At 38.8% G+C, this 25,623-nt stretch overlaps 4 protein-coding genes across 8 annotated transcripts in view; 2 read left to right on the top strand and 2 right to left on the bottom strand.

The window, feature by feature from the left end:
* Positions 1-173: 173 nt before the first annotated feature.
* On the bottom strand, positions 174-6,096 carry LOC116052430 (zinc finger CCHC domain-containing protein 7-like). Of its 2 annotated transcripts, none has more exons than XM_031303143.2 (8): positions 5,219-6,096; positions 4,230-4,282; positions 3,987-4,097; positions 3,311-3,484; positions 3,024-3,059; positions 2,223-2,327; positions 1,837-1,954; positions 174-1,068 (listed from the first exon to the last, which is right to left on the bottom strand). In XM_031303143.2, exons 1-8 carry the CDS (start codon positions 5,607-5,609, stop codon positions 584-586), a joined length of 1,473 nt encoding a protein of 490 aa, XP_031159003.1. In that variant the 5' UTR covers positions 5,610-6,096; the 3' UTR covers positions 174-583. The 2 variants fall into 2 exon arrangements, with proteins under 2 accessions (XP_031159003.1, XP_031159004.1); XM_031303144.2 differs by having other exon boundaries at positions 3,311-3,481; positions 5,219-6,095.
* Positions 6,097-7,341: 1,245 nt separating this feature from the next.
* LOC116052570 (paired box protein Pax-5-like) lies at positions 7,342-10,734 on the top strand. Of its 2 annotated transcripts, XM_031303355.2 has the most exons (7): positions 7,342-7,597; positions 7,789-7,954; positions 8,410-8,607; positions 8,753-8,793; positions 8,877-8,984; positions 10,218-10,361; positions 10,443-10,505. In XM_031303355.2, the coding sequence occupies exons 1-7, from the start codon at positions 7,555-7,557 to the stop codon at positions 10,463-10,465; spliced, it is 723 nt and encodes a 240-aa protein (XP_031159215.1). In that variant the 5' UTR covers positions 7,342-7,554; the 3' UTR covers positions 10,466-10,505. The 2 variants fall into 2 exon arrangements, with proteins under 2 accessions (XP_031159215.1, XP_031159214.1); XM_031303354.2 differs by having other exon boundaries at positions 10,218-10,734.
* Positions 10,735-14,601: 3,867 nt separating this feature from the next.
* LOC116052695 (signal-transducing adaptor protein 1-like) lies at positions 14,602-19,857 on the top strand. 2 transcript variants are annotated; one of them, XM_031303507.2, is made up of 10 exons: positions 14,602-15,034; positions 15,214-15,285; positions 15,601-15,717; positions 15,847-15,903; positions 16,961-17,163; positions 17,407-17,538; positions 18,512-18,581; positions 18,656-18,758; positions 18,953-19,135; positions 19,232-19,857. In XM_031303507.2, the coding sequence occupies exons 1-10, from the start codon at positions 14,933-14,935 to the stop codon at positions 19,387-19,389; spliced, it is 1,197 nt and encodes a 398-aa protein (XP_031159367.1). In that variant the 5' UTR covers positions 14,602-14,932; the 3' UTR covers positions 19,390-19,857. The 2 variants fall into 2 exon arrangements, with proteins under 2 accessions (XP_031159367.1, XP_031159368.1); XM_031303508.2 differs by having other exon boundaries at positions 15,014-15,102.
* An 801-nt stretch (positions 19,858-20,658) lies between these two features.
* ankrd13d (ankyrin repeat domain 13 family, member D) overlaps positions 20,659-25,623 on the bottom strand; it is an 8,644-nt gene continuing 3,679 nt past the window's right edge. For both annotated transcript variants that reach the window (XM_031303075.2, XM_036002365.1), the window contains 10 exons: positions 25,599-25,623; positions 25,205-25,286; positions 24,795-24,856; positions 24,554-24,684; positions 24,282-24,439; positions 23,736-23,849; positions 23,248-23,420; positions 23,054-23,133; positions 22,119-22,352; positions 20,659-21,192 (listed from right to left, as the gene is read on the bottom strand). The exon at positions 25,599-25,623 is cut by the window's right edge and continues 42 nt beyond it. In XM_031303075.2, coding sequence (XP_031158935.1) covers positions 21,129-21,192; positions 22,119-22,352; positions 23,054-23,133; positions 23,248-23,420; positions 23,736-23,849; positions 24,282-24,439; positions 24,554-24,684; positions 24,795-24,856; positions 25,205-25,286; positions 25,599-25,623 — 1,123 coding nt within the window. In that variant the 3' untranslated portion in view covers positions 20,659-21,128. The remainder of the gene's footprint in view (positions 21,193-22,118; positions 22,353-23,053; positions 23,134-23,247; positions 23,421-23,735; positions 23,850-24,281; positions 24,440-24,553; positions 24,685-24,794; positions 24,857-25,204; positions 25,287-25,598) is intronic.

Below are 25,623 nucleotides of genomic sequence, written 5' to 3' on the forward strand. Positions count from 1 at the left end.
CTATAGGACAACGCTTTGAAAGCCACTGGCTTCATACAGCTTTTCAGGTAGATGAGCTCTACATATGGTGTTGCTTAAAGCGTTCTCCGTAAACCTAAAACCCCATTCTTATGTTTCACGCATCAGGCGTCACACAATAATCCTCTATACCTGAACACAAATTATAAACGAGGTTATCTGGAAATCCATGTTTATTGTCGTTGTCTTTACAATATAAATATTACTTTACAGAGGCAAATCACAGTTTTGTGCCTCAAGTATTTTATTGACAGAAAATGACATGGTACTGTAAAACTAGCATTATATTTAGAGGGATAACAAACCGCCCTCTACAATACATGAGCCAAAAAGCAGGCATAGTGTGTAAAAACGATCCATCCAAAATACTGCATGTTGAAATCTGTACTTTGGCCCAGCCAGTATTAATAGTAGTAGAGTACAATAGTACATTCCTACTAGCTACACTGAAGATGAGCACCTTCAATTGTGTATACTATTCTACCGTTTTTTTGTATAGACAATAAATAAATGAATCAATCACAGACAAAATATTTTTTTGGTAGCCAGTTACATTTGTTACTCCTTATCTTCGTCGGTGGCGTACTCTTTGTTTTGGGGAAAGAAGGCTTCCACTACTGATGTCTGTGTCACCATGGGGATATAAATCCCCACGTTTTATCCCTCCTCTCTTCTTCCACCTCTCTGCCTCTCTGCTCTTTCTGCTCCTGCCACCTGCCTCATCTCTCCTCTTCTTCTGTGGAGGGGGTGTGGATTGCTTGTGACCGTGGAGCGCAGAACTGAAAGGGTCTGCAGGACAAAATTCATCATCGAAGTTCCACCGGGATCTCCCCATTAGTCCTCCTTCTCGTCTGACTTGAGCCTCTCTCCTAAGCCTCTTCACCTCCCGTCTCTCTCTGCGCCTCTCAGGCCACTTCTTCCTCCTGCCAGCACGGCTACATGTCTCCTGCTTTGTACTGCTCGTCCCCTGATTCTCCTCACCACCCTCGCCTGTTAGTTCAGACAAGTGCTGCTGGTCTGAGAGAGGCAGTGATCCAGCACTCAAAAGCTCTGAAAATACAGCATTGATAAAAAAAATTCACTTGATCATTTGTATGCCCGTATAGTTGAACAATAAGTTAAAAGAGGCTGTTGTTTACAGCTGAGCTCATTCATATTTAAACAATAGGTCAAATGTAATGTTAAAAGGGGTTGCTCACCCAGACAAATCCACAGCCAATTATCAACCAACGCCGCAGATCACAAAGCGCCTTTCAGCTTATTGTGTTGGTTTTACGGCCCGCAAATTTACTGTTTTGATTTACACTCACTGCTCTTATTAAAATCCTAAAAATCGTCCGCAGCAGGCAGATGTTGCCATTTAAATAACTCTGATAAAACCAAATATGCTACTTCCCCAGCACCAAACGGCAGAAAGCAAAAGTTAGCAACCAGCTGGTGAACATAATGGTAGCTAAACAGCCAGATAAAACACAGATGAAAAGCGACTTTATATTGGATTCACACTTAGCTTCCAGTGTATTAGGTACACCTACAGTAGCTAATACTAATGTAGTGTAATACAACAATCCTACCTTTATGGATGTAATTTTTTTCGAGAGGTGTTGATTCAACTGTATGATCATTTTGGAGGCTGCAATTTGTGGTGCTGTTGAATTGTATTGTGTTATCTATTATTTTTATCCACCTCATTTATATCAACGATACCCATTTATATAAAGTGAAATGTTCACAGATAAAACACACTATTTTATGAAAGTGTTTGTAGTCATTGTATGTACAATAATACAGTTTATACTATAATATACGTTTTGTAACCTTTGGCTTTTTTCTGCTTCCTAGTACGACATCGAAGGACATCCTCCATGGTGTCATAGTGGCAAACATAGGGCAGTGAAGGAAAAATCCCACTGATCATCCTCCTCTTGGTGCACTCCTGATATCGACAGAGTAGAGTAGATACAATTGAAAGTGAGTGAGCAAGAAGAGCAGCACAGTAAAGTCCAATCCAAAAAAAAATAAAAAGAGAGAGGGAGAGTATGTTGTACAGAGGTATACAGAGGGAAGAAGAGGAAAGCAGAGAGAGACCTGACAGTGTAAAAAAACTGACACAGCCGTGACTAATAACATATTATTGAAGGCAAGAATCAAGTCAAGAAGAAATGATAAAAGTGAGAGAAGGATTCCTTTCATTAGCCACTTACATAGCCATAATGTCCCCTCTTGGAGCAGTTGAAACAATGAGCGGGGTATTTCTTAGGTTTGTGGGTATGGACTGTCCATGGCTTGACTGGAAGCTCTAGCCGGGTCTGGAAAAAAGGTCAAACAAAGAACACTTTTAAAAGTGGAAAAAAAGTAATTTGATATCTTTGAAGTGTTATCACTACACATGCAACCATTCAAACCTTAAGTTTCACCAGCCTATTAAAAAACACGATTAAGATTGTCCCCTGCCACCTCCTCCCTGTTTGGATTTTTTCTAATCTCTAATTTTAAACAGTGGTGTTAACACAGTCAGTCTGAAATACCTTTTAATGTTTAAAAGTAGGGCTGTCAAAATTAACGTGTTAATAACAACTTAACACAGCAGCAGAGACGAGACAGCAGAACAGGAGTGGGTCTTATAATGCATCCATAAACGGGAGTGGATGGCTAGCAGAAACAAAGCTCTTTGAGCAGAAATGGATAAAGAAAAGGGTCTTTTGAATGGCAAGTTGAATTTCAAAGCCCTTCCAGATGGTTCTCTCCACAAGACTAAAGTTATTTGCATGTACTGTCGATGTGAACTGCCCCCAGAGTACGTCCAGTTTCAAATACCAAATGAGCATTAAAAAAATATCCCTTTTAAAATATATTTAGAACAGATAAAAACTTGAGTTAACTTGGACACTCATGTGATTAATAGTGATAAAAAATTGTAATTGATTGCCAGCCCTATTTAAAAGCATTATGCATCTTGCTTAGTGAAGAACATGAGATAAGAAAAGGGCAATACGTCAACTTACTGTCAAGTGATATTGTCTCCATGTATCAGGGCAGGCCTGAGGAAAACCCAGAAAGCAAAAAGAGAAAATGACTCTTTTGCGAAAGAATACAGAAAAGAGCATTGTACAAATGAGTTACTGCCAATGTCAAATAACACTTCATAAAAGAGGCCCACACATGCCTGAGGCTACAGAATATGTCAACACACAACTGACAAATCCTTTTAAAGTTTATTTCAACACAGAAACACACTTCCCAACACAACCAGTCACAGGGGCCAGACCTGGGGGCTAACGGACAAACTCACATCAGAGAGGTGCCCCGGTATCCCACAGCGCTGGCAGTGTTGGTTCCACACTGGGGGCCTTTCACAGGGCCTGAGGCCATGTGAAGGCAGTCCACAGCTGGGGCAGGGGCGGCCCGGACAGTCCCTTTGGATGTGGCCCTGGATCCCGCAAAGGACACAAGTGGGACACTTCTGCTGACACAGAGACAAAAAATATGTTTTACAAGGGTGTTAGGATGGTGTTATGATCTTTTCAATCAACCTCTACAGGTAACCATGGAATTACTTTAACACATGTCTCTAGTGCCATTTATATTCTGTAAGGGACAGAAAGACTTTATAAGCTAGTCAGTTGGAGGAGAAAAAAAAAATCATCAGGAACATACAGAGAAAAGGTATCACAAATGTTAATGTTTTGTCATCTAAATTTCAACTTAACAGCATTATTTCTTGTGATAGCATATAGAGCAGCAGGAAACACAGAGAAGGAGAGTAGGATATAAGCTGGACTATAACAGGAGTTCAATGGAACATCTCAGCAGTTGGGTAGGTATTTCAACCTGAATCAGGGTTATTAATCAACAACTGTGTCAAACTTCTTCAATGGCTATTTCTTCTACAAGACAGTGATATCTGTTTTATACCTACTTAATGACGGTGTGAAAGTATATTATGTGTATGTAAAAGAAAACCTTACCTTGTGGTAGTAACAGCTTTTGGCAATGTGTCCCGTCCTGTTGCAAATGTTACAGATCAGAGAACGACCAGCCGCAAAGTAGCGGCTGGGCAGAGACTGGTAAGCACCACACTGGATAACGTGAGAGGACAAAAACATGACGTTATTTAAAAAGGCATGGATTAAATATATACATTTCAATTTATTTGAACAACAACATCTCTACTGTAGTATTCCTAAAAATTAATAGATATCACAAGTTACCTTGTCTTTCTCTGATACAGCCCAGGTATTCTTCACTGATTTCACAATCTGATCTATGATGGAGAGAATGACCAAGGAGAACATTAGGCTAAGTTTTGTAAATGTACTCCACAATTAAAGACATAATCATGCGGTTCTCAGGCCGGATACCTCTTCAAATGCAACATACAATTAAAAAAAAACTTTTACAAATCAAGGATGGATCAGGAGTTTTTCCCAAGCCTAGTCAATTTAGTCTTTCCAAGGTCTTATAAAAGCTGTTGCTCTCAGGACTTACAAAACACCTTCCCATAATAACTATCACTGAGGTGAGATGTAAGTGGAAAACTGAAAAACCTCTCTGCTCCAGTGGAGCTGCTGGCTGGCAAGACAAGATGGAGTGGTTGTGCATATCTGAAAAAAATCAGTGCATGCTGTCTCTGAATACTATTAATAAATAAATTGCACTCCCATAGATTTACAGAAATTTGCATGAAATGTAACTACAGAAATGTATTTCTATCTGAACTCATCTTTATTTTTTTGTCAATATCCCGTGTTGGAACATTGACACACATAACTGTCTGACTATGACATATTACTGCTCATGGAGTTATCTTTTATGCTGTAGGAGATAATGAGCAGTGATAATGTCATTACACACACATACTGTATCCACCAACCTCAGAGGTTAAGCCACACAGTTGTAGCATACATCAACATGCACTGCCTGAGCCTAAATATAGTTTACAGCTGTGGATTTTTTTCATTCTTGTATAGTTATTTTTTTAAATATTACATGGCAAAGCATATCATTCAACGCATGTTGCTGGACACTCTTGGACATAACAATTGTACTTTTTCCTTCAGGTAGCCTAAACATTTTAGATTCCCGCAATGCAAATGCAACTACTATAGAATAAAATAAAAATGTTCTTGCAATGTTAAAAAAAAAAAGTATGATAGACAGCAACCATGTTAACCCAGAGTGAGATCAAGTATAGTCTAACCTTCATCTCCAGAGTCATCTTCAGAGCTCCCCCAGTAGCTCATGTTGAGCTGGATGCTTGAGTCTTCCACCTGCTCCTCTCCTCCCAGGATCATCCACTCCTCAATGGGCTGCTCACTGTCCTCCTTCTCTTCCTCCTGCAAGTCCATTCTGGAAGTAGGACTGCTGAGCTGAAGCGCTCGTCCAGAGGTGATGTTGAATGCCAGGAGGAGCGGAGGAGAGCTTTCCCTGCTGAGCCGTACAGCTTGTTTACAGCTGCTGCTGTGATGTGTCTGGTGACAGAACTTAATCTCTTCTTCTCCTTCTGAGCTATTGGAGTCCTCAATAAAGAAGCGGTCGTCTTTTCCGCCTTCCTTACCATCATCATCTTTATTTTCCTTGTTATAGTCCATAGTACAATCTCAAAAACAGCAGCTGCACAGCTCCACCCAACGACGGCTCACTGCACTGCTTTCAAACAGCGGTGGCTAATGGCTCATTTAAGTAACGTTACCACAACTTTTTCCTAAGAACTAACGTTAGGTAGCACAGGGCAGACGTACAATTGACTGGTTATGTTTCTTTTTCTTAAAACGTGTAATTATAAGGCGAGTATGTAAACATTGAAAATATATTTGCACGTGGGTTAACATCAGGCTAACGTTAGCTATGTAGCTAGTAGCCGAGGCAGTATATAGGAGCAACACAACCAAGTGAAATAAGTCTATAATGGCACTTTACAAGTGCTTACCGTTTGTAGTTTCCTATATGCCGGTTGCGACTTCACACAATGCACAATACTAATAATTCCCTCCATACAACTAAAAGGGTTGTGACTTCCAATCTTGTTTACATTCAAGCACGCACTTTACCGGCGACGTTTCCGGGAGTTAAAATATTGGACAACCAAAACTGCCTCCTGCGTTTGAAAACACGGAGGTTGGTTCACTCACGGAAACCATGGAGTTGATTTGGTAATGTATTTTTTGTCACCATTTGTAATACAGTACTCATAAATATTGTTAAATGATTATTTAATAAAAGAAACATTTTAAATGACTCTAAGTTTATTTGCTCTTAGAGTGTTTGCTGTCAACAGCTGGCGCCTGGCAGTAGTTAGCTTGTTGTTCCCATAGAAACGACTTCCAATCCGTCTGTTGAGGAATTAGTAATAGCTGTCAGATAAATGTAATGGAGTAAAAAGTACTATGATATTTGTAGGCCTACATAATAGTACTAATAATAACTACTAATAACTACAGCCTAATATATAGGCCCTACTACTAATACTTTAAGTGAAGGCTACTTTGTCACCACCACTGGCCTATAGCCTAGTTAAAATGCTAACATTATAATGCCAAAAGTGAAAATGCATGTAGGTTAATAATCAGGCTACCAGGAAAATTTCAGTTTATTTTCCTTTGGTGAACTCAGTGTGCTCCCACTCATAAAAATTAGTTAGTTTGTTTGTTTCAGTATGACAGTTGACATTTTTTTCAAATGCTTTCCAAGGCAGCCTTTCTTCTTTGTTTTAATTCAAGATAGGTTACTAACATTAATTTAAATTGGATAGGCTGCACTGAATGATGACAAGTTGAATTCTATTTCACACTTCTTGTTTTACAGTCTTGCAGGCTGAATCCTAGAATAAATTGTATTTTTCTGCAGGAAACATGGAGGGTTACATTCTCCAAACTTAAATGCACGCTGGTTTTATGGGCCGATTCCAACATTTCTAGACTAAAAATATTTAAAGTACTTGAGTATATGGAATTTAGTAGTCTATTTCTCCACCGGAATTTGATTCCTGGTAAATGGGAGAAGACTTTGAAACACGATTTCATACTTGGCTTAGGAATGCCCACTCAACATTTAGCACAGTTCACTGTGTGTATTGATAACTGTTTGGACCATCATGTTGGAAAATAAAATGTAAATGAACAGTTAACTGAATGAAAAAATCTAGCCTAATTAATGTATCAGGCTACTTTTTGATACTTTTGGGTGCGTATGACTTCTTTTAAAATCCAGGCTACAATCTGATCAAAGAACTGACAATATTCTTATATTATATGGCGCCTTCACTACAAAAAGCAAAAAGATAATGGCGCGCGTGCACCCGTGCATGTGAGTCCAATCAAAGGCTCGTGCTGTCCACCGCTCAGGCGCTGAAGGCACACTGCTGTCACGCACCGCAAACAAATATATACAGGACAACATATGAACAGTGCTCTGTTAAAAACATCTTTTTTTCAGCTGTTTGAATGAGGAGGAAATGTTTCGTCCTCGAAACCAACTACACTTTATACCATACAACATCTGAAGTAGGCCTACGACTAAATACTTTTTAAGTCTGTGATGGACGCACGCTTTGGACAGGTGCCGCTCACCGTTACGCACAGTAAGTAACGATGTTTCTTATTAGATTAAAGTTATTAGATGCCACCTGTAGCCTATAGGCTATAGAGTAAGTTATAGGCTACCGCTTCTTTTATTAATTATGTTGAGTGCGCAATAAATAACGCTTTAATGCTGGTATGTAGCCAGCCATTCTTTTTAATTGGTGTTTCTTTGATCCGCTCCGGTGCTCAGCACACGGCGGTGTGAACCAACTTGGCGGTGTCTTCATTAACGGGCGCCCGTTACCGCGAGTGGTGAGACAGCGCATCGTGGAGCTCGCACAACGGGGTGTGCGTCCCTGTGAGATCTCCCGCCGCCTGCGCGTCAGTCACGGCTGTGTCAGCAAAATACTAGTCAGGTAAAGGCACTCTGCTTGGTTATTTAGACTATTTATTAATAGACATTATTATCTTTAGGCTAATGAAGCAGATTTATAGGCTACATATTTTAACATTAGTGTTACCTGTAATACTAATAATAATAATAATAATAACCTTTATTTGTGTAACACTTTTCAAACAAAGTTAAAATGTTCATAAGTCATTTATTTACATGCAGCCTAATATTTGACTATCCATGTGTATATGTAGCCTACTACAATTGTATTTAATATAGCCTATGTGTTTATCCTACGATGCATTATTCAGAAATGTATTTCTTTTTGATATAATTTAATCTTAAAACCATGTGGTTTTGTCACATTTCTTTCCAAATTGTATAGATGCATGAATCACATCAGCATCTATATTTATTAAACTTTCTCCTCAAGTAAAATGTTAACCCTGCTGAAAGATATCAATATTGTGAATTCAGGTACAATGAGACAGGAAGCATCATTCCGAGGATGATTGGAGGCTCAAAGCCCAAAGTGGCCACTCCCAGAGTTGTGCAAATGATCCTGCATCTGAAACACTCCAACCCCACCATGTTCGCCTGGGAGATCCGAGATAGGCTGCTGCTGGAGCGAGTGTGCGACCACGACAGCGTGCCCAGCATCAGCTCCATCAACAGGTGTAGATGACTGTGTGTGTGTGTGTGTATGTGTGTGTGTGTGTGTGTGTGTGTGTGTGTGTGTGTGTGTGTGTGTGTGTGTGTGTGTGTGTGTTTGACAACACAGATCAAATAAGTCTTAAGTAAGTTCCCTCTGTCTTTACAGGATCATCAGAAACAAAGTCCAGCCCAAGTCTTGTCAAGTTGGTAAGTTTATCTGTTCCTTTTACTCTCTCTTGACCTATCTGTGTGTCTCTAATGTTTCCTGATGTTGACCTCTGACCCTGCAGTGTCATCAGCATCATCTGTTGCCATGGGAACAGCATATTCCTCTGAGTCCACCTATTCCATCAGTGGAATTCTGGGAATCAGGAACTGCAGCAGCAAACATAAGGAAGGTAAAATAGTGAGTGTATTTGTGTGTGTATATGAGTACATTTGTTTCTATTGTTTTGGCAATTGGAATGATTCAAGATGAATAATCTTTCAAATTTGGAAACCTAACAAAGAAAAATCTAAAAAAAAATATTCAGAGATTTAACACTTTCTTTAATTCTATTTTCCAAGCTGTCTTTACATTGTCTACAATTTCATTACATTTGTCCTGCCGTTAGCAGCTCTTTTCATGTAAACTCTATATTGAGACAAGATAGATGAAGATCCTTCAACATCACACTCCAAAAATCAATCAAAAGTCTTATACATACTGACATATTTGACTATATTATTTATTTTGTCACTTTTCTTGTATCAACGCCTTTCTGACTTAAAATAGTATGTTGTTAGTATGTATGGAATTAGGACATTACTGCTCTACAGTTTTCTTGAAGCTGGCATCTCGAGGCCGATGGAAATGTACTTTAAGCAGCCTGGCGTTGACTTTAAGACAATTCACAGTGACTTCACAGGTTAGCTGGTTAAGTAAATGATTTTTTATATTTTGTCATACAATCTTATTTGATTTTCTATATTTCAGAAAACCTTTGGGTGAAGTCATTGATTCTACATCCATTTTTTCAGTTTCATTGTTTTCAGGAATTTTCTAAAGCAGAAGAAAATCACCCGACTCATATCGAGAAAATGATATTGATGCAAGAGCATCTCTGAAACAAGTTGTTTCAAATTGCAAGAAATTACCATTCTCCCCTGGCTACTTCTATTCCTGTGTTTTAAAAGCAAAAAGCAAGACTCCACACTAGATTAAACATGTTAGATGAATGTATCTGCAGAGCAGACACAGCGATTACCGTGGTACCAGACCACACAGCAGACTGATGAGTAAAGCCGTTGGTCCTGTGTTAATATCACTCTGGCTGAAACAACCTCCGCAGCAGGAGATCCACCCCACCACCCCAGGCTTCGGTCCTCTCAGCCAGCAGGCTCTCTGCTTCTCCCTTCCTCCCTCTCACCTCAGCTTCTCATTAGAGGCCCGCTTAGACCTCCACTTCTCCATCACTGCAACCATTAGAATAGGAGATTGCATAGATAAATGTACATACTTACAACTGGGAACACACACATGCATGTATTTTGTCATTCTACTAATTAGAACAAGTGACAATTGCAGTAGCAGGATGGAGGTAGGAAGAGAAATAGAAGTGAACCTGTACAGAAGCTGTTTTGTTTTCCAGGTGGGGTCGTTTCCTGCAGCGTCTACCACGAGCAGCCATGTTCCTGTAATGACGCCTGGGGATTGTCCGACCCCTGCCTGAACTCTATCTCCAGCCTGACCTTTTACTCGAGCCTGCCAGCTAATCATAATCCAGACCTTATAGGTCAGTCTGCATCAAAATATGATCATTTATGTCTGACATGAATACAGCTTTAATGTGTTTTTCTCATCTGTCCTTGTTTAGGGCCTCAGTGTCATTACAGCTGAACAGGGCTGCAAAGAAGAAAGAATATAATTAATTTAATGCCAAAAACAAGATCATTTCAAAACTGAATTGATTGAAATTGTAATTATTACAACAAGACTGACATCAAGAGAGAAACATAAATCACAATTACAAACATGTTTAAATAAAACTAATAAATGACATACCTCACCTGTCATGTTTTATTTACATAATTTGGAGTCAAAGAACATGCTGTTGTTTCAGAGGCTTAACTGAGCTTCATCAGTTCAACATATTATCCCCCATCCCTGTCACCCCTGTGGCCATTTTCTCCTCAGTCAGTGGTTGAGGGGGAGCATCATTAGGGGCCCTGTGATGGAGAACAGTGACTGTTTTTTCTCCTAAGTGTGCATCTGCCTGGCCACCCCACCAGCATGAGGGATTAAAGGAAGAGATAGAAGATGCCAGAGGGACCGGTGGGGTCAAAGAACACTGCTGAGAAAGAAATCTGTTGCCAGCAGTGGGCATCAGTCTATAGGAGGCATGTAGAGAACAGATGTACGTGGCAAATGTTTTCCTGTGTATATCTACGTACAATGGGGATGTTTTGTTATAGATGTTCAAGCATCTGCAGCATATGTGTTCATACGTTAGTAATTCAAAGGTATCAACACTTTAGACATCACACAGAAGTCAAGTCAAATCATATTCACCTCTGAATCCCAAAATCACAAGGTTTTCTCAACATACAACAACCTAAATTGAACAGAGCCATCAGTAATATGATTAGTTCCACCCTTTCCTGCAGAACGTCACTAGTAAACAAATCTAGAAGAAGCTTGCATCAGTAAGGGACAATACTGTGTAGTTGTCAATGCTTTGCTTGGTTATAAGCAACAGTATCAGCAAGTTTGCACAGAGCTATCACTTTTAAGCTGCAACTTGTTAAGACAAGACAAGATCCTCTGATTCACTTTTACAAATAACAAAACTGAACTGGCTGCTCAACCTCCAGCAGACTGCCAGTAATGAGCTGTTTTTAGGCATTAGTTTTTTGCAGCCAATTCTCCAGTGGACGTCATAGAGACAAGCCGTGGTTGCTAGGAGACGATTACACAAGTGCAAAGCCATGCAACCCAAAAGGGAGCTCTTATTTTTGGTCTAGAAAACAAAACCAAGAGGGACCGGACCAAAGACCTCAGATTCTGTGATATAACATGAGCCAGGCCTGTCGATGTCTTACTTAAATAACTGTGTTTGTGCATAGGGAGGAAAAAGTAGTTAACGTTTTTTTTTTTTCATAATTAGCCAGTGTATTCTTGACATTGAAGGCCACAATACAAAAAGTGAGGACTGCAGATGGCCTGGCTTTCAGCATAATTTTGATTACCGAGAAAATATTCTTTTCGTGCTGAGTCATTCTTCCACACAGCTGCTCTTTGCAGAACACCGTTACAGGATGAGGACACATTTAAATTGTCAACAGTTTACTTGAAATTAAAATTGTCAGGTTAACAGGTTGATATGTTGGTTAACATACATTAAAAACTTTGGACACAAATGAAATGAAGTTGTCAAAACCATTGTGTGTCATCACTGTTTTACCTTCTTAAAAATATATACATTGTTTGAAATACCTTATGACAAACATTACAAGAGAAAATCTTTAATACTTATTTGTAGATTTGAAGTGTTTTATTCCTTTTTGAAGGTCAATAAATGTTCATTGGCGAATCTAACAAATGCATTATGTGGAGCACTGTTTGCACCAGTTGGGAGGCACAGCTCTGCCTCTGCCACCTCCGATTGTTTCACTGTCACGCCCTGTTGGCACATAGTGGATAAACGTGCTTAGTCACTACTGGACGGTCCACAGCAGGAACAATGTGCAGCTGCTGTCCAGCCTGCTCTTTGTCCACAGTGTCCATCACTCAGCAGCTGTGATGAGTTTAAAGACTACCACTGTCTGGCTCAGTTCATTAGCATCTGTAGGACGTGTAAGCAGGCAGCAGAGGGCGATTTATTCGCACAGGTAAGATGAAGTAAAAGGCCATCTACTGCTGATGCTATTGTTGCTATTAGTAGCTACTGCTGATGGACTTTGTTGCAACTAATAGACTATACACCACCATTGATGTTATTTTCAGTACAGGCCTTTTTCATTATTATTATTAGTAGTAGTAGTAGTAGTAGTAGTAGTAGTAGTAGTAGTAGTAGTAATAATAATAATAATAATAATTATGATAAACAGACACAAGTAAAAATGTAAAACTAAAAAAGAATCTCTGAAAGGCTAATTTAAATTTTTTGAATGTTTGTGTATCATATAATCAGTAGTTTTAGTAGTAAAAACATAATAAAATAATAACATCTTTTGGTATAAATGCATCTTGAGGTCGAAGTACAGAGAAGGAACAGGCATAGAGAGAAATGGCTGCTGTTGACCTGTGGGCTATTTGTCCTCCTGGCATTCACTTTTTTCAGTAAGTGACAACATTTTTATTATCTATGTGCTGAATGAAAGAAGTTCACAGCATTTCCTTAATGTACAACAACTTAAAGAAGAGCACATTATGCATGAAAAAGTGTATAATAGCTCCTCTCTATCACAGTGTTACTGTATGAATTTAGCTATGTATAACCAGTAGCTTCTTTATAGAACATTAAGTCCTGCTGAATGGTATACTATATTATAACAAATTGCTTATGAGTTATGTGTTTTTGTCTTATTCTTTCTAAAGTGGGATCAGTTGGCAAAGAAGACAACGGTGCACAAGATTATGCAAGATGACATTAACCCAAACACTCTGCAAAACATTCACAACTTCCTGACAAAAAGAAAAGAGAGAGAGAGAGAGCGAGAGAGAGAGAGAGAGACAGACAGACAGACAGAGAGAGACAGAGAGAGAGAGAGAGAGACAGACAGACAGACAGACAGAGAGACAGAGAGAGAGAGAGAGAGAGAGAGAGAGAGACAGAGAGAGTAAATAGATAATTCCACAAGTGAAATCTCTGACTTCATCGATAGGCTTTAAATGAACACTTTTTTGAAAGAATTAACACATTATTTCTCTTCCAAATGAATGTTCAGTTTCAAAGCAGGAAATCACTGTAGCTGTTTGTCTGGAGTGTCTCCATTAAGTACAGTACATTACCATAGGGCCATGTGCCTGTGATTGTTGCTGAGTCAGTTTGCTCACTTCATGACTCATCTACTTGTGCAAGTGTTACACTAAGTTTAAGCATTTAACGTAATTGTCCCTTGTGACCACAGTTGCCTCTAGTCAGCAAAAGACACTTTGTAAGATAATGTAATATTAAGTATTGAACTATTCAGGTGTTTTAAATTTGGCATAAAATATTTAAAAAAAATGTATGTATGAATGTTTATAGTGAGGTTTGCAATAATAATTAGACAATGCACATAATCAATGTTTCTATTTGTTCTGTTAAACTATTTGTTTATTTCATTTATTTACCCAATCACACCCAAAATACAATATACACAAATTTAACCTTTTTACGGCACAAGTTCTTATCAAATGCAGTATAGACGTGGAATGATGGAATGTTGATGGTAATGTTTTGTGTTGAGCACATCAGTGTGCTTTTGGTTGGTAAACAGATCTATTCATATGACATGTGTGTGTCATTTTGATGCAAAAAAACATTTTGGAAAGAGATGTAACCATTTTGAATGCATTTCTTTTGCTAAGGACTTGTACAGTTTACCATTTTGTGTTTGTGGTTTTGTGTTTTGTGTTTACAGTTTTGGGAAACTGAGCAAAGGATTCAGCAAACACGTGTGTAACCAATTGGGAAAAACTGTAATAGAAATGAAACAAGCAGGAGTTTATTAGAAAATGTAGCAATATGAATCTAATGTGCTCTTTTTCGGTCCTCTCACAGTATATTGACACTCACTGAAACATAGTTTATTTATTTTTTACTTGTAGACCTATAACATAATGTCTTTGATATTATAATGAATTTCATCTACAATTATCTAGCTACTGGATTTTGTGTGTGTGTGTGTGTGTGTGTGTGTGTGTGTGTGTGTGTGTGTGTGTGTGTGTGTGTGTGTGTTTTTTTGTGTGTTTCACGTGCTTTATTGCTTCTGAGCATGCGGTGTAAAGCTATCTATCTTAAGTTCCGCCTACTGTAGGTTCAAAGTCTGCGGATTTTTATTCGGGATGTTTAAACTAACTACTTCCTTCTTCGTAAATCACTGCAGCGTTTCCTCATTCTCAGAGTCAAAACAGCACTCTGACTGAAGTCAAAGGGGGGTAAAGCTTATCAGTGCAGATTTATAGACCAATATTCATCTCAGACTAAAGACTCACCTGAATCCATCACTGCATTGAGACATGCACAAGGAAATAACAAGGAACAAAACGTTCTCAGGACCAAAGTGAAGTGTTTATTCAACGCTAATGACAGACAGAAGTCAAGTGGGCCAAAGCTAAACCAAACCAAGGTCAGAAGCAGCACAGACATTTAGCTGGACAATGTCTGTGCCAACCAGAGTTGTCCACAAGAGGAGGGCGACTATCACAGATCTTCCTCTCTACTACTCTGGATACCTGCTGAAGAAACTCACCAAAGAGAAGGTGAGGATGAAGATGGAAAAAGCCATGCAGACAATTTGTATAGAAGAAAATAAGAGAGGACTAAATGGGTAATAAATGGTGATGTTTAATATGAGGTTTTATGACTGCATTCAATTCTGTTTAATATGTCAATGTTGTGTCAAGAGCAGATCTCCAAATTGACAACTTTTGATTTTCAGGATTTTAAGAAATACTATGGAGAGCTCCGTGGAGCCACACTCTTTCTGTACAAAAATGACACAGAGGATACAGTAAGCAAACCTAAGTTTTACATGTAACAGCAGCACTGTGATTTACAAAATAACAAATTAATAAATGTTTAATTAAAGGTGAATTTAACAATTGTTTCCCAAAGAATAGATGTACAGTGTTAAGTCTTGTAAACAACGACAACACTGTTGAAGGGCTATAAGAACATAGGTGACACAGAAGCCAGGGTGCACTGAAGAACAGAAACACAGTTCTGTTTTTCTTTTAACATAAGCCACTCCCGTTTCAGATACACGTTTTGTAGATCAAGCATGTGTCTGAAAACAAGTGCAATTTGTGTTTGCTTACTCTGTCAGTACACAGAGAAGCTGGACCTGGAGAAGCTGAAGTCCATGGTGTTAGATTCTCCGTATCAGAGGAAGGAACCAACTATTTTCACTCTCACCCTGGACACAGAGGAGGTGCAGCTAAAGGTGTGATTTTTCTCCAGTCAGCGCAATAAAAAAAAAAAAAACAGAACGGAATTTATAAAAACTTTCAATTTACAAAGAAATATTATATGGCACATAACCAAAATAACTGCTGTTTGCGTGACTGTACAGATGGACAACTCTGACACAGGAGAGGAGTGGAGGGGTTACATCCTGACTGTGGTCAAAGTAAGAAAACACACACGTATAAACTTAAAGACACACTCTGATGGGTTGATGTGGGAGTGTGTGTTGCTGCTGATAAGGAATATTGCTGAGTGCTCATACAAATAGCAAAAACAAACCTTTAAAGTCTGAGTTCAAACCTGCATTAACCTGCATAAGTATTTATTTACATCACTCTGTGGGTCAACTGCACAACTTGTATCATTGTTTGTTTTCTTTTAGTCTTTTTTAAAATAATTATTTTCTGTGTGTGATACTTTACCTAGTTGACACACAAAGTCGAACTTAACAAACAGGAAACAATTTCCTGGTTAATAATTAGACAATAATTTGGCTCATGATGCTTGGAGGGAAAAACTCAAAGTAAAGCTGATAACAACAGTAAGGTTACGAACAACTAAGCAGCGATATCTAGAAACTGAAAATAAAGATCCAGATAATCTAGTACAGTAAAGAACATACAGTATGTGACAAAAAGACAGTCAGTAAATGTGTAGGGGTGGGTGTATACAGCTGTTTTTGGTCTCAACTCAAATTGGATGTAAACAGCAGTATCTTTTTTGTTTTCTTGCAACATTACTGAGTAAACACAGGTCACAGACAGGGGTGCAACATGTTTAGGTTTCATGCAAATGACTGTTCCTTAATTGGACTTTTGGCACATGCAGGCAACCAGCCAGTCAACCAGGCAGTCAACACGCACATTTTAAAAGTTTACATAAATTGGTACTTGTTCAAGTGAAGTCTCTGGTCTATCTACCGCCACACACACACGCACGCACGCACACGCACACACACACACACACACACACACACACACACACGCACACACACACACACACACACACACACACACACACACACACACACACACACACACACTTCTGAAATGAATCGGGCACCATGTTCCTGGAAGAGTCGATACATTTGATTTCTCAGAGTAAGTCAGAGAAGAATTTACAACCAAATACCAGGATGTATGTTCTAACCTGTTACAAATTGCGTAAATAAATAATGATGTCAGTAAAAACAGTGTTGACAAGCTCTGTTTCCCCTGCAGAAAAAAATTCCCAGTAGGCTGCAGCTGCTGCCTGGCCAGATGTTACTACTGCAGGAGGCTCTGGATCAGGAGAGGAAAAGAAAGCCCCCCATAGTACGCCCACCCCTCCCACCCCGACCATCCTTCCTCCCCTCACCCTCAGCCTCACCCATCCCTCCACTGCCCAAAGACAAGCCTGGCCACAGCGCCCCTGGCATGCCTGAGTAAGTTAGATAGTCTGTTTCCAGAAACAAAGGCTGTGACACAGCATGAAAAATACAACTACAAGTGGTTATTAGACTGGGTTTTTGAGGACTTTTGACATCACTGAAAGTTTATCCCTTGCTGTTTATCAGAAACTGCTAAACATGTTCTCATCCCTTGCCCTCTGAAAAACACACCTGTACCTGTATTACCTTCACTGGCAATGAGCAAGTGTTTTTTTTTCTTTTCTTTGATTCCTGCAGATGTTTCTATAGAGTGACTCGGCAGGAGGCTGAGCAAATGTTGGAGGCAAACCCCGAGTATGGAGGCATCATCCTCCGCCCGTCCACTCTGGCCAACAACTACGCCCTGACTCTCAGACAACTGACGCCCAGGTCTGTCTGAAATGTACCACTGACTACAGAATAATGCATTTAATTTTAGGTTGATCTTTTCAATTCTAACAAGTGGCATCAGGTCCATTTTTTTGTCTCACAGAAAGCTTTTGCCGTCATTCTTTCATCACATCAATAACTCATTATATTATGCACATGTAAATCATATGACACATACGTGTACAGGAAAAGAAGTGTCCACCAGGAAATAATATAAATAATAACTTTTATTTATATAGCACCTTTTACAAATTAATAATTTGAATAATAATGAATAATTTGTTTTGTTTTTTAAAAACTCAAAGATTTCTCAACTCAAATATAACAAGAGAAACTGTAGAATCAACAGGGTCTTATTACTGTAACAAAGTCCCTCATTAACATATGGAGGATTTGCACATTAGTGTAATGTAACTATGATATCGTATGATAAGATAAATCTTTATTAATCCCCAGAGTGGAAATTCGGTTGTTACAGCAGCACAGACAGCAATTGTACAGATAAATAGAGAAAGTAAAAGAATAAATAATAAAATGTATATAAAGAAATAAAATACAGTAAGAATAGAATAACAATAAAAAAAAAAAATAGAAAATCTACACAAGAACATATGGAGACAAAAGTGGCAAAGAAACGTGATAGTGCTATGGTGACAGTGACAATAGTGATATTTTAGCAGCATAATAAGTCAACAGTGTACACCAGACTGATGATATGATTAAATAATACACTTAGTTATATATGATAGATGATGATGGTATGGGATATGAGAGATAGTATGAGGTGAAAGGTATCCTGCCGATCAGTAACCGTGAGTTGCTACAGATGATAAAGGGATGAACACATGGATAGGCATTTGTTTTGTTCATTTCGATTCGTTTACATTTCATATAAAATATACAAAATGTGTTGCAGTTTATGAAAGGCCCAGTCAGCAGTTAGCAAATAATCCTCCTCTTGCATGTGTTTCAGTGGGCCCGTCATGAAGAACTACAGAGTGGCCTCCACAAACTCAGGGTTTGTCATTGAACTGGACACAGCAGTAAGCCCCACACAGCTCTATAACATTATCTTCTTCTCCTTCTTGCTTGTCTTCATGAGTACTGTTCTCTGTAGGTGATGGTCTCCTCCTTGAATGATGTACTTAAATACTTCCTTGAAAAGACAGAGTACCGTCTTCATCCCTACATGCCATCTCAGCCCTACGACACTTGCATCGGTGAGAAGAATTTCAATTCAATTCAATTCAATTTTATTTATAGTGTCAAATCACAACAGGAGTTATCTCAGGGCACTTTACAGTAGGTCCAGACCATAATATAATTTACAAAGACCCAATAATTGCACTGTCACAAACAGTCAACAGTGGTACACAACAAAGTACACAACAATGTTTATGTGTATGTTCAACAGATGTGTCACCTGCTCCAAAGTGTGTCAGCATCACCTCACCTACACCTAAAACAGTACCTAAGGCACAAGTGGCACCTACGCTGCGTTCACAGAACAAAGAAGAGCTTCTACTGCCTCCAACCAAGGAGGAGGGTGAATACGTGATTCCTGATGATCAGTGTCCTGATCACAACCTAAGGCTAGGTGAGAATGAATAAATAAGTCAAGGTGTACGTACGAGCAAGTAAAGTCGATTATAACAGCAAGTGAGTAACAGTTGTATGTTTTTGTCTAAACTAGTTCAGTTAGATGGAGAACTTCGGGATGTTTTAAAGTTTCGGAGGGAAAACTTGTACACTGCATCTGACAAGGAGGAAGTCACCACATATGAGAATCAAACCACAGGAAACTCCACATCAGGCACCGCACAATGGGCCACGAGGAGTGCAGCAGTGTGAGGCATCTAGGCCTACTGTTGTTGCTCAGTAAGTCTGCTCATTTAATATTTAACTTTTAACATAACATGTTGCCTGGTGGATTTGATAAACTGCTGCAACCTTAAGTGTCTTTCAGAAATGCACTGGACAAAACTAGAAATGTGGGGCCGTTAAATTAAATCTCTTAAAGTGGGGGTCTCAAACTCAAAGTATCTGGATTGTTCTCTCTCTTCTGTTTGTCTCTTAGTTTAGTGTGTTAGAATGCTAATTTGCTAATCAGCACTAAACACAAAGTACAGCTAAGGCAGATGGAAATGTCCTTACTTTTGCTAATATTTAGTCGTAATCCAAAGTATTGTCTGGACAATCTAAAGATGGAAAATCAGTGGATTGAAATGATTACAATTCATTCTTTGTGGAACATGAATGTCTGTACCAAATGTCTCAGCAATCCATCCAATAGTTGTTTAGATATAACAATAAAAAAAAAAAATAAAAAAAATATATATATATATTATATATATATATATATATTATATATTATATATATATATATATATTATATATTATATATATATATATATTATATATTATATATATATATATATATATTATATATATATATATATATTATATATATTATATATATATATATATATATATATATATATATATATATATATATAATATATATATATATATATATATTATATATATATATATATATATATATATATTTCAACCTCATGGTGAAAACTAGGGGAAGAGCCAGGATTACCAAATAAGAAAAAATGTATTTGCTGCCCATATTTACCAATAGCCACCATTACCAATTGAATATACACGGTTTTCACATTGCAACATTATAACATAAACACAGAATATTATTAAGGCATATTATCATCTTCTTGATGAAGATTTACAAATCACTATGAGCGACTGTTTAATCATGAAGTCAGATAGAGCATAGCACTTGTGTCTAAATTGTGTCGAGAGATAACAGTTAAAGAGCTCTTTAAATAGATTGAATAGATAATATGATTCCAAATAGGGCTAACGATTATTTTCGTATTCATTATCAACAGCTCAAACCGATTGATCAATTACATGTGATATGGATGTTTGGAAGGGTATCATGCTTTCTGATTTTGCTCAATGATTATGGTTTAAAAGTGTAAAAATTAACATGTCAAAATTGCATGAGGAAATTATTGTACCCTATTGTACTGTAGCCCTGAATGATTGATTTCATATAAAAAAAATGGACAAACTCAAAAAAACATACTCCAGGATGATCATTATTCTTTATTTTTCCACACATAGGAGTAAGCCAACATAAATGTTTCAAATGTTATAATCATATTTTTAAAGTTAAGTCCATTAAGATTGTATTTTCTTATTTTTCATCATTATCATGGAAAATGTTATAGGTTTAAAGTTTAAGGATCATTCATCACTCAATAAAGACAGCAAGACTGTGAAAAATGTTCAATTAAAAAAGAAAAACAAACACTGTCTCCCTTTTGTCTCCTTCACTGTAGTGTGGTTCAGAGTACCTGTTTCCACCTCTTCTTATTTCTCCCTCACACTTTTTATATTCTGGTCCTTTACACTCTGTTGTAGCAGCCTTCGTGTGAGAAAACAAATAAAATATCTGTAATAACTTAACATCTCAGGATTCAAAAAAAATAAAAACAGAATAAATTAAGAAGATTGTTCCCCAATGAAGACATGCCTCCATTGTTGTTGTTGTTGTGACATTACTTCTCGGTGAGTGACAGCTGCAGGATCCTCTCCAGCTCATCCTCTTCCTCCTTTTGCTTCCTGCGACAAAAATAAGAAATACAGCTCATCAGTCAGAACAATGACAGACCTGTGACTTTAAAGTAAATTTATATATTATTCTTGTCCCAGAAAGACAGAGATTCCTCACCATAACTGAAGATTCATTACAAATGAAGAACTAATTCATGTCTATTCTAATATTTTTTGTTGTCCTGTCATTTTTAGGAACTTTAAAACAAATTTCTGTATCATGTTTTTTTCTTTTCTTTTTTAAATCATAATTCAGTGTTTTCTTCTCCCTGACACTTGTGTCCATTGTTCTATTAGCTCTTTGGTTGTTTTAACTGCGTACTTTTCTAACGCAGGACGAGGCTGTTTAGCAGAAAGAATACAGCTTGTCTTCAGGTCTTCACCAGTTTCCTATATGACCAAGATGAAAAGAAGACATTTTGACACCCCACTGTGTCGCAGACATTGTTGGTCACCCTACTGTGTCAAAAACAGAGTTTGAGATAGAACAGGCTGCAACACTTCCTATGTGGGCACACTCGGTTGAAAAATAAATAAATAAATAAATAAATAAATAAATAAATAAATAAAAGAGGAAAAGAGGGTGAATTTCTAATACATTCCATTACAAAAAAAATGTTATTCTAATTTCTCATCTCTAATGTGGACTTCGTCTAAATGTTCTGGCACACTCCCACAGTCCAAAGACATGCAGGTCAGCCTGAAAAAGAGTTAAAATATGGCTTTAATTGGACATTTAAGACTTTAATTTTAAAATCCTATATCACAACAGTAGTGACAGTCTGAGATGTGTATAGTATCACCCTAATAATGTCTGGCATTCACATATACTATATACTAGCCCTGTGTTAGACTGGCTAGCAGTCCAGGGTGAGAGTGACAGGGTGTACTTTGTCTCAGGTAAGCTAATGCATGGCAGATTCCTCCTGCCTCACCTGTCCATCTCCTCCTGTTCCCGGCACGATATCTCCATGGCGATACGCAGCTGCTCATCGAAGCTCGACGCCATACCGAAGTGTCCCGACAACCGCGGATCGGTCACTGTGCTGTAGGAAAGCGGGGAGTTGGCGGCGGGGCCTGACGGGGAGACAGAGGCAGGCTGGCTGGGGTCGGCCACGTCTTCTCCCTCTCTGCTGGCCAGCGAGATGGACAGAGACTCCTGGATTGCCCTGAGAAAAGAAAGAAATTAAGATATTTAGACTTAAACTGAAGTGTTATTAAACAAAGAAAGATATCATAACCGGGATGTTCACTGCTAGGCTTCATTACAGGATGACTGGGACTTGCTGTTCCCAAGAGAAGGTGGAAAGAAAAGGCTAATCACTTAACTCTTTTTAGAGACGTTTAATTAAAATACTGCACAAGCCAGGAGGTTTCCCTGAAAAAGAAATAATTACGAATATACATGAGTTAAACCTCATGATGGTTCTACAGTAACATCTAAAAATGTTCCCATTTAGAACAATTTGTGAAAGATCTTTACTTTAAGAATAGTTTCAAAAAAACATTCTGGCTGGATGACAGCCTCAAGCTCTGCTAAATCTAGTAGTTGATTTTAGGAGTTTCATCCTTGTTTCTGATATTCTCTGTTCATAAAGTACAAAATCTAGAAAAAAAACTTTAAAGAATTTCCACAGAAGAATTCAGATCTATCAACAGAGATACTGTGTATCAGAAATTTGTAAAAAAGTCTCTGGTTTCTGTGCTTGACATCATCTTACTTAATTCTTGGATGCTATATTGCTCAATGCCTAAAACACAACTGATATACTCTGTTACCAGTAGAGTTCAGTAGAGTAGTCTTCTCCCCAGTTTGAGCAGTGTGAACCTGCCTGTGAAGCAAACAAATAAAGTCTGATGGGCAGCTCACCTCTCCAGCTGAGAGTCTTCCTCATACAGCGGAGACGGGGGCACCGGGCGGCTGTTGGTCAGAGCCTCCCAGATGGTCACCTAATAACCACACATAGGTGTTCAACAACTGGCTTTAGATGTAAATAAGGGAAGAATCAATTTCCACGTCTGACACGTAACTCTGAGACTAATTAGGAGTGCTTTGACTCTGACCTGGTCACTCTCTGTGCCGGCGTCCAGCAGGCTCTGCTGGATGGCGAACTGCAGCAGGTTGTCATCCTCGTCCCTCATTGGCTCGCTGCGGCCTGGACCGAGGGTGGTGTAGTCTGTGGGGGGCTCAAACACCGACGGGTCCACCTCACAGTGTAAGGGAGGGGGAGTCTGACCTGTGTGAAGATGGGTTACAGCATTACTGTACATGCAAGTAAAAGGTATATCATTTCAGAAAATTACTCTCAAGTCTGAGCTCTGTTTTGGAAACAACTACACCTGCCTTACATTTTTAAGTATTCTCCAAACAAAAAAGGGAATGACAAAACTATATTATAATTAAAATATTCTGCACTTGACAATTTGCTAAATTACTCTTCTACTATAGAAAAATGTTTCAGAACAAGCTCATATTTGAATTCCATGTCGTTGAAACATATTGGGTATTACTTAAAGTTATTTTATTACATTCATAAATAATGTGTATTTACCAGCTTCTTCGGGGCCCTCTGTTGTGTGAACCGTCACAGAGCTGACCGGCTCATCGCAGCCACACAGGTTACTGAACGTCACTCTGGCATTCAACACGTGAAATAGGGGAATCTCTGGAGGACAGACAGTGAGTGTTTGAAAGAGTTAAATGGCCGATTATTCCTGTAGCACCAGTGGGCAGTGGGAATGAAAACACAAAGTAAGAATCATGAATGACGAGGCGTGTGATGTGTAACGTTGTTCAGAGGTTCTGGTTGCTGTTCATCGATGCGACCGGAGTTTAACGTAAACACAAAGAAAGCGGAAGGTGAGGGACATCCGGCCGAAAATGAGGGACATCCGGCGGAACTTCTGAACAATTCCATAAATGAACCGTCGTCGATCCAGACTATTTCAGTTCTAACATGTCGATATAACAAGCTACAGCTGTTATACAGAACTACAGTGGTAGAGAATCAACGTGTTGGCTTGTACCCAGGTTTAATAAACTCAAGACATCCATCTAGCTACAAACAGGAAATGACCCACACTGTGTGACCTCATACCTATCTTGACAGGGAAGCCTGGTGGCAGGCGCAGGGTGATGAAGTCACGTAGCTTGGCAAAGTGGGCGTTGGAGATGGCCATGAGGTCGATGATGGGTGTCACCTGCTCGGCCAGAGACAGAGGGTGACTCTCACTCAACCACAGTGTCGCTTTAAACCTGGAGAGGAAACAGAGACGGACAGAGAGTTTTGAGCAAACTGGTCCACAAAGAAAGCTTTAAGCGCTGCTGCTTTTGGTGATGAACATTAGCGTTTCCATGGCTGCATTATACTTCTGGACTTTGCTGGTAAGCTCGACGGGACGTCCGATGTCCCGGCTGTTCAGGTTGAACTCCGGGTTGAAGTACTCCTCAGCTGTGATGGCTGTGGGGTTGTGAGGACTGGCACACTGGGACACGTTACTCTGACAGAAACACACAGAGAGAGAGTTATAAGTGTTCATCAAAGAAAGCTGCAGGTGGTGTGGGTGGTGTGCGTGTGGATGTGATGCACAGGTACTGTGGAGACTCTTACCCCATTGTGAGCTGTATGTTGTTCAGCAATCCCCAGGAAGGACTGCAGAGGAGTCTTTGAGCCTGAGTGGGAATAATGTAGGGAGATCATCATCAATCTGCTCGGCATATTCACTTTATTTTGTGCTCTATGAGGAAGGCAAGGGATACACCTGAAGCAACAACATCATAACACATGGACGGGAACATAACTTTGTACTACAAAGTGATCGATTGATAGTTTATATCTTTTTTTTACAACTTATTCTTAAGTTAACTGAGGCTCAGATTTCTTCGCAGTTATTTTCTAGCCCAATAACACTCATTTTGACATAATATTGCTTTCCAACAACTATACTTATAAGAGCACAACAATTACTTACTGTGTGTGTGTGTGTGTGTGTGTGTGTGTGTGTGTGTGTGTGAGATCACCTTTGCTCCTCGACTTATCCTGGTCTGATAGATGCTCCGTCCTTGACCGAGTCACAAGCTCCACATTGGTGGCACTATAAACCTGAACACACAAAACCTTTTGTTTTTTTTGTTCAAGTAAAGCTCCTGTCAACACATTTGTTTGGGTAAGAATCTCTCCTGGTCTATCTTTGAAAGAGCAAGTGTAATTTTATAAAAAAATTTAAAAATATATATTCTTTTTAGAAAAATCTTGCTATTGATCAAATAGTATGTGTTACTACTCATTGATTTTTTTCAGGCAATGTTGAATAATTGGTGGTCACAAAATTGAACCAAAGTAACTTCCAAATGGTCTAAACTACATATGTGTGTCAGTCACAGTTCAGACTAGGTTGGCTGAGCGGTCGCTTACCTTGGCTTCATACCCGCTGACCACC

Source organism: Sander lucioperca, chromosome 1, assembly GCF_008315115.2.
Source record: "Sander lucioperca isolate FBNREF2018 chromosome 1, SLUC_FBN_1.2, whole genome shotgun sequence".
In the NCBI taxonomy this organism is placed as follows: Eukaryota; Metazoa; Chordata; class Actinopteri; order Perciformes; family Percidae; genus Sander; species Sander lucioperca.

Coding starts and splice junctions, on each gene's coding strand:
- LOC116052570 (XM_031303354.2), top strand. CDS start 7,555: ATGGACGCACGCTTTGGACAGGTGCCGCTCACCGTTACGCACA. Junction 7,598..7,788: donor GCCGCTCACCGTTACGCACA/GTAAGTAACGAT, acceptor TCCGGTGCTCAG/CACACGGCGGTGTGAACCAA. Junction 7,955..8,409: donor GTCAGCAAAATACTAGTCAG/GTAAAGGCACTC, acceptor TTGTGAATTCAG/GTACAATGAGACAGGAAGCA.
- LOC116052695 (XM_031303507.2), top strand. CDS start 14,933: ATGTCTGTGCCAACCAGAGTTGTCCACAAGAGGAGGGCGACTATCACA. Junction 17,164..17,406: donor AGCGCCCCTGGCATGCCTGA/GTAAGTTAGATA, acceptor TGATTCCTGCAG/ATGTTTCTATAGAGTGACTC. Junction 19,136..19,231: donor TGATCACAACCTAAGGCTAG/GTGAGAATGAAT, acceptor TGTCTAAACTAG/TTCAGTTAGATGGAGAACTT.
- LOC116052430 (XM_031303143.2), bottom strand. CDS start 5,609: ATGGACTATAACAAGGAAAATAAAGATGATGATGGTAAGGAAGGCGGA. Junction 4,283..5,218: donor AGATGACTCTGGAGATGAAG/GTTAGACTATAC, acceptor TCTCCATCATAG/ATCAGATTGTGAAATCAGTG. Junction 2,328..3,023: donor GGAGACAATATCACTTGACA/GTAAGTTGACGT, acceptor CCTTTTTTCCAG/ACCCGGCTAGAGCTTCCAGT.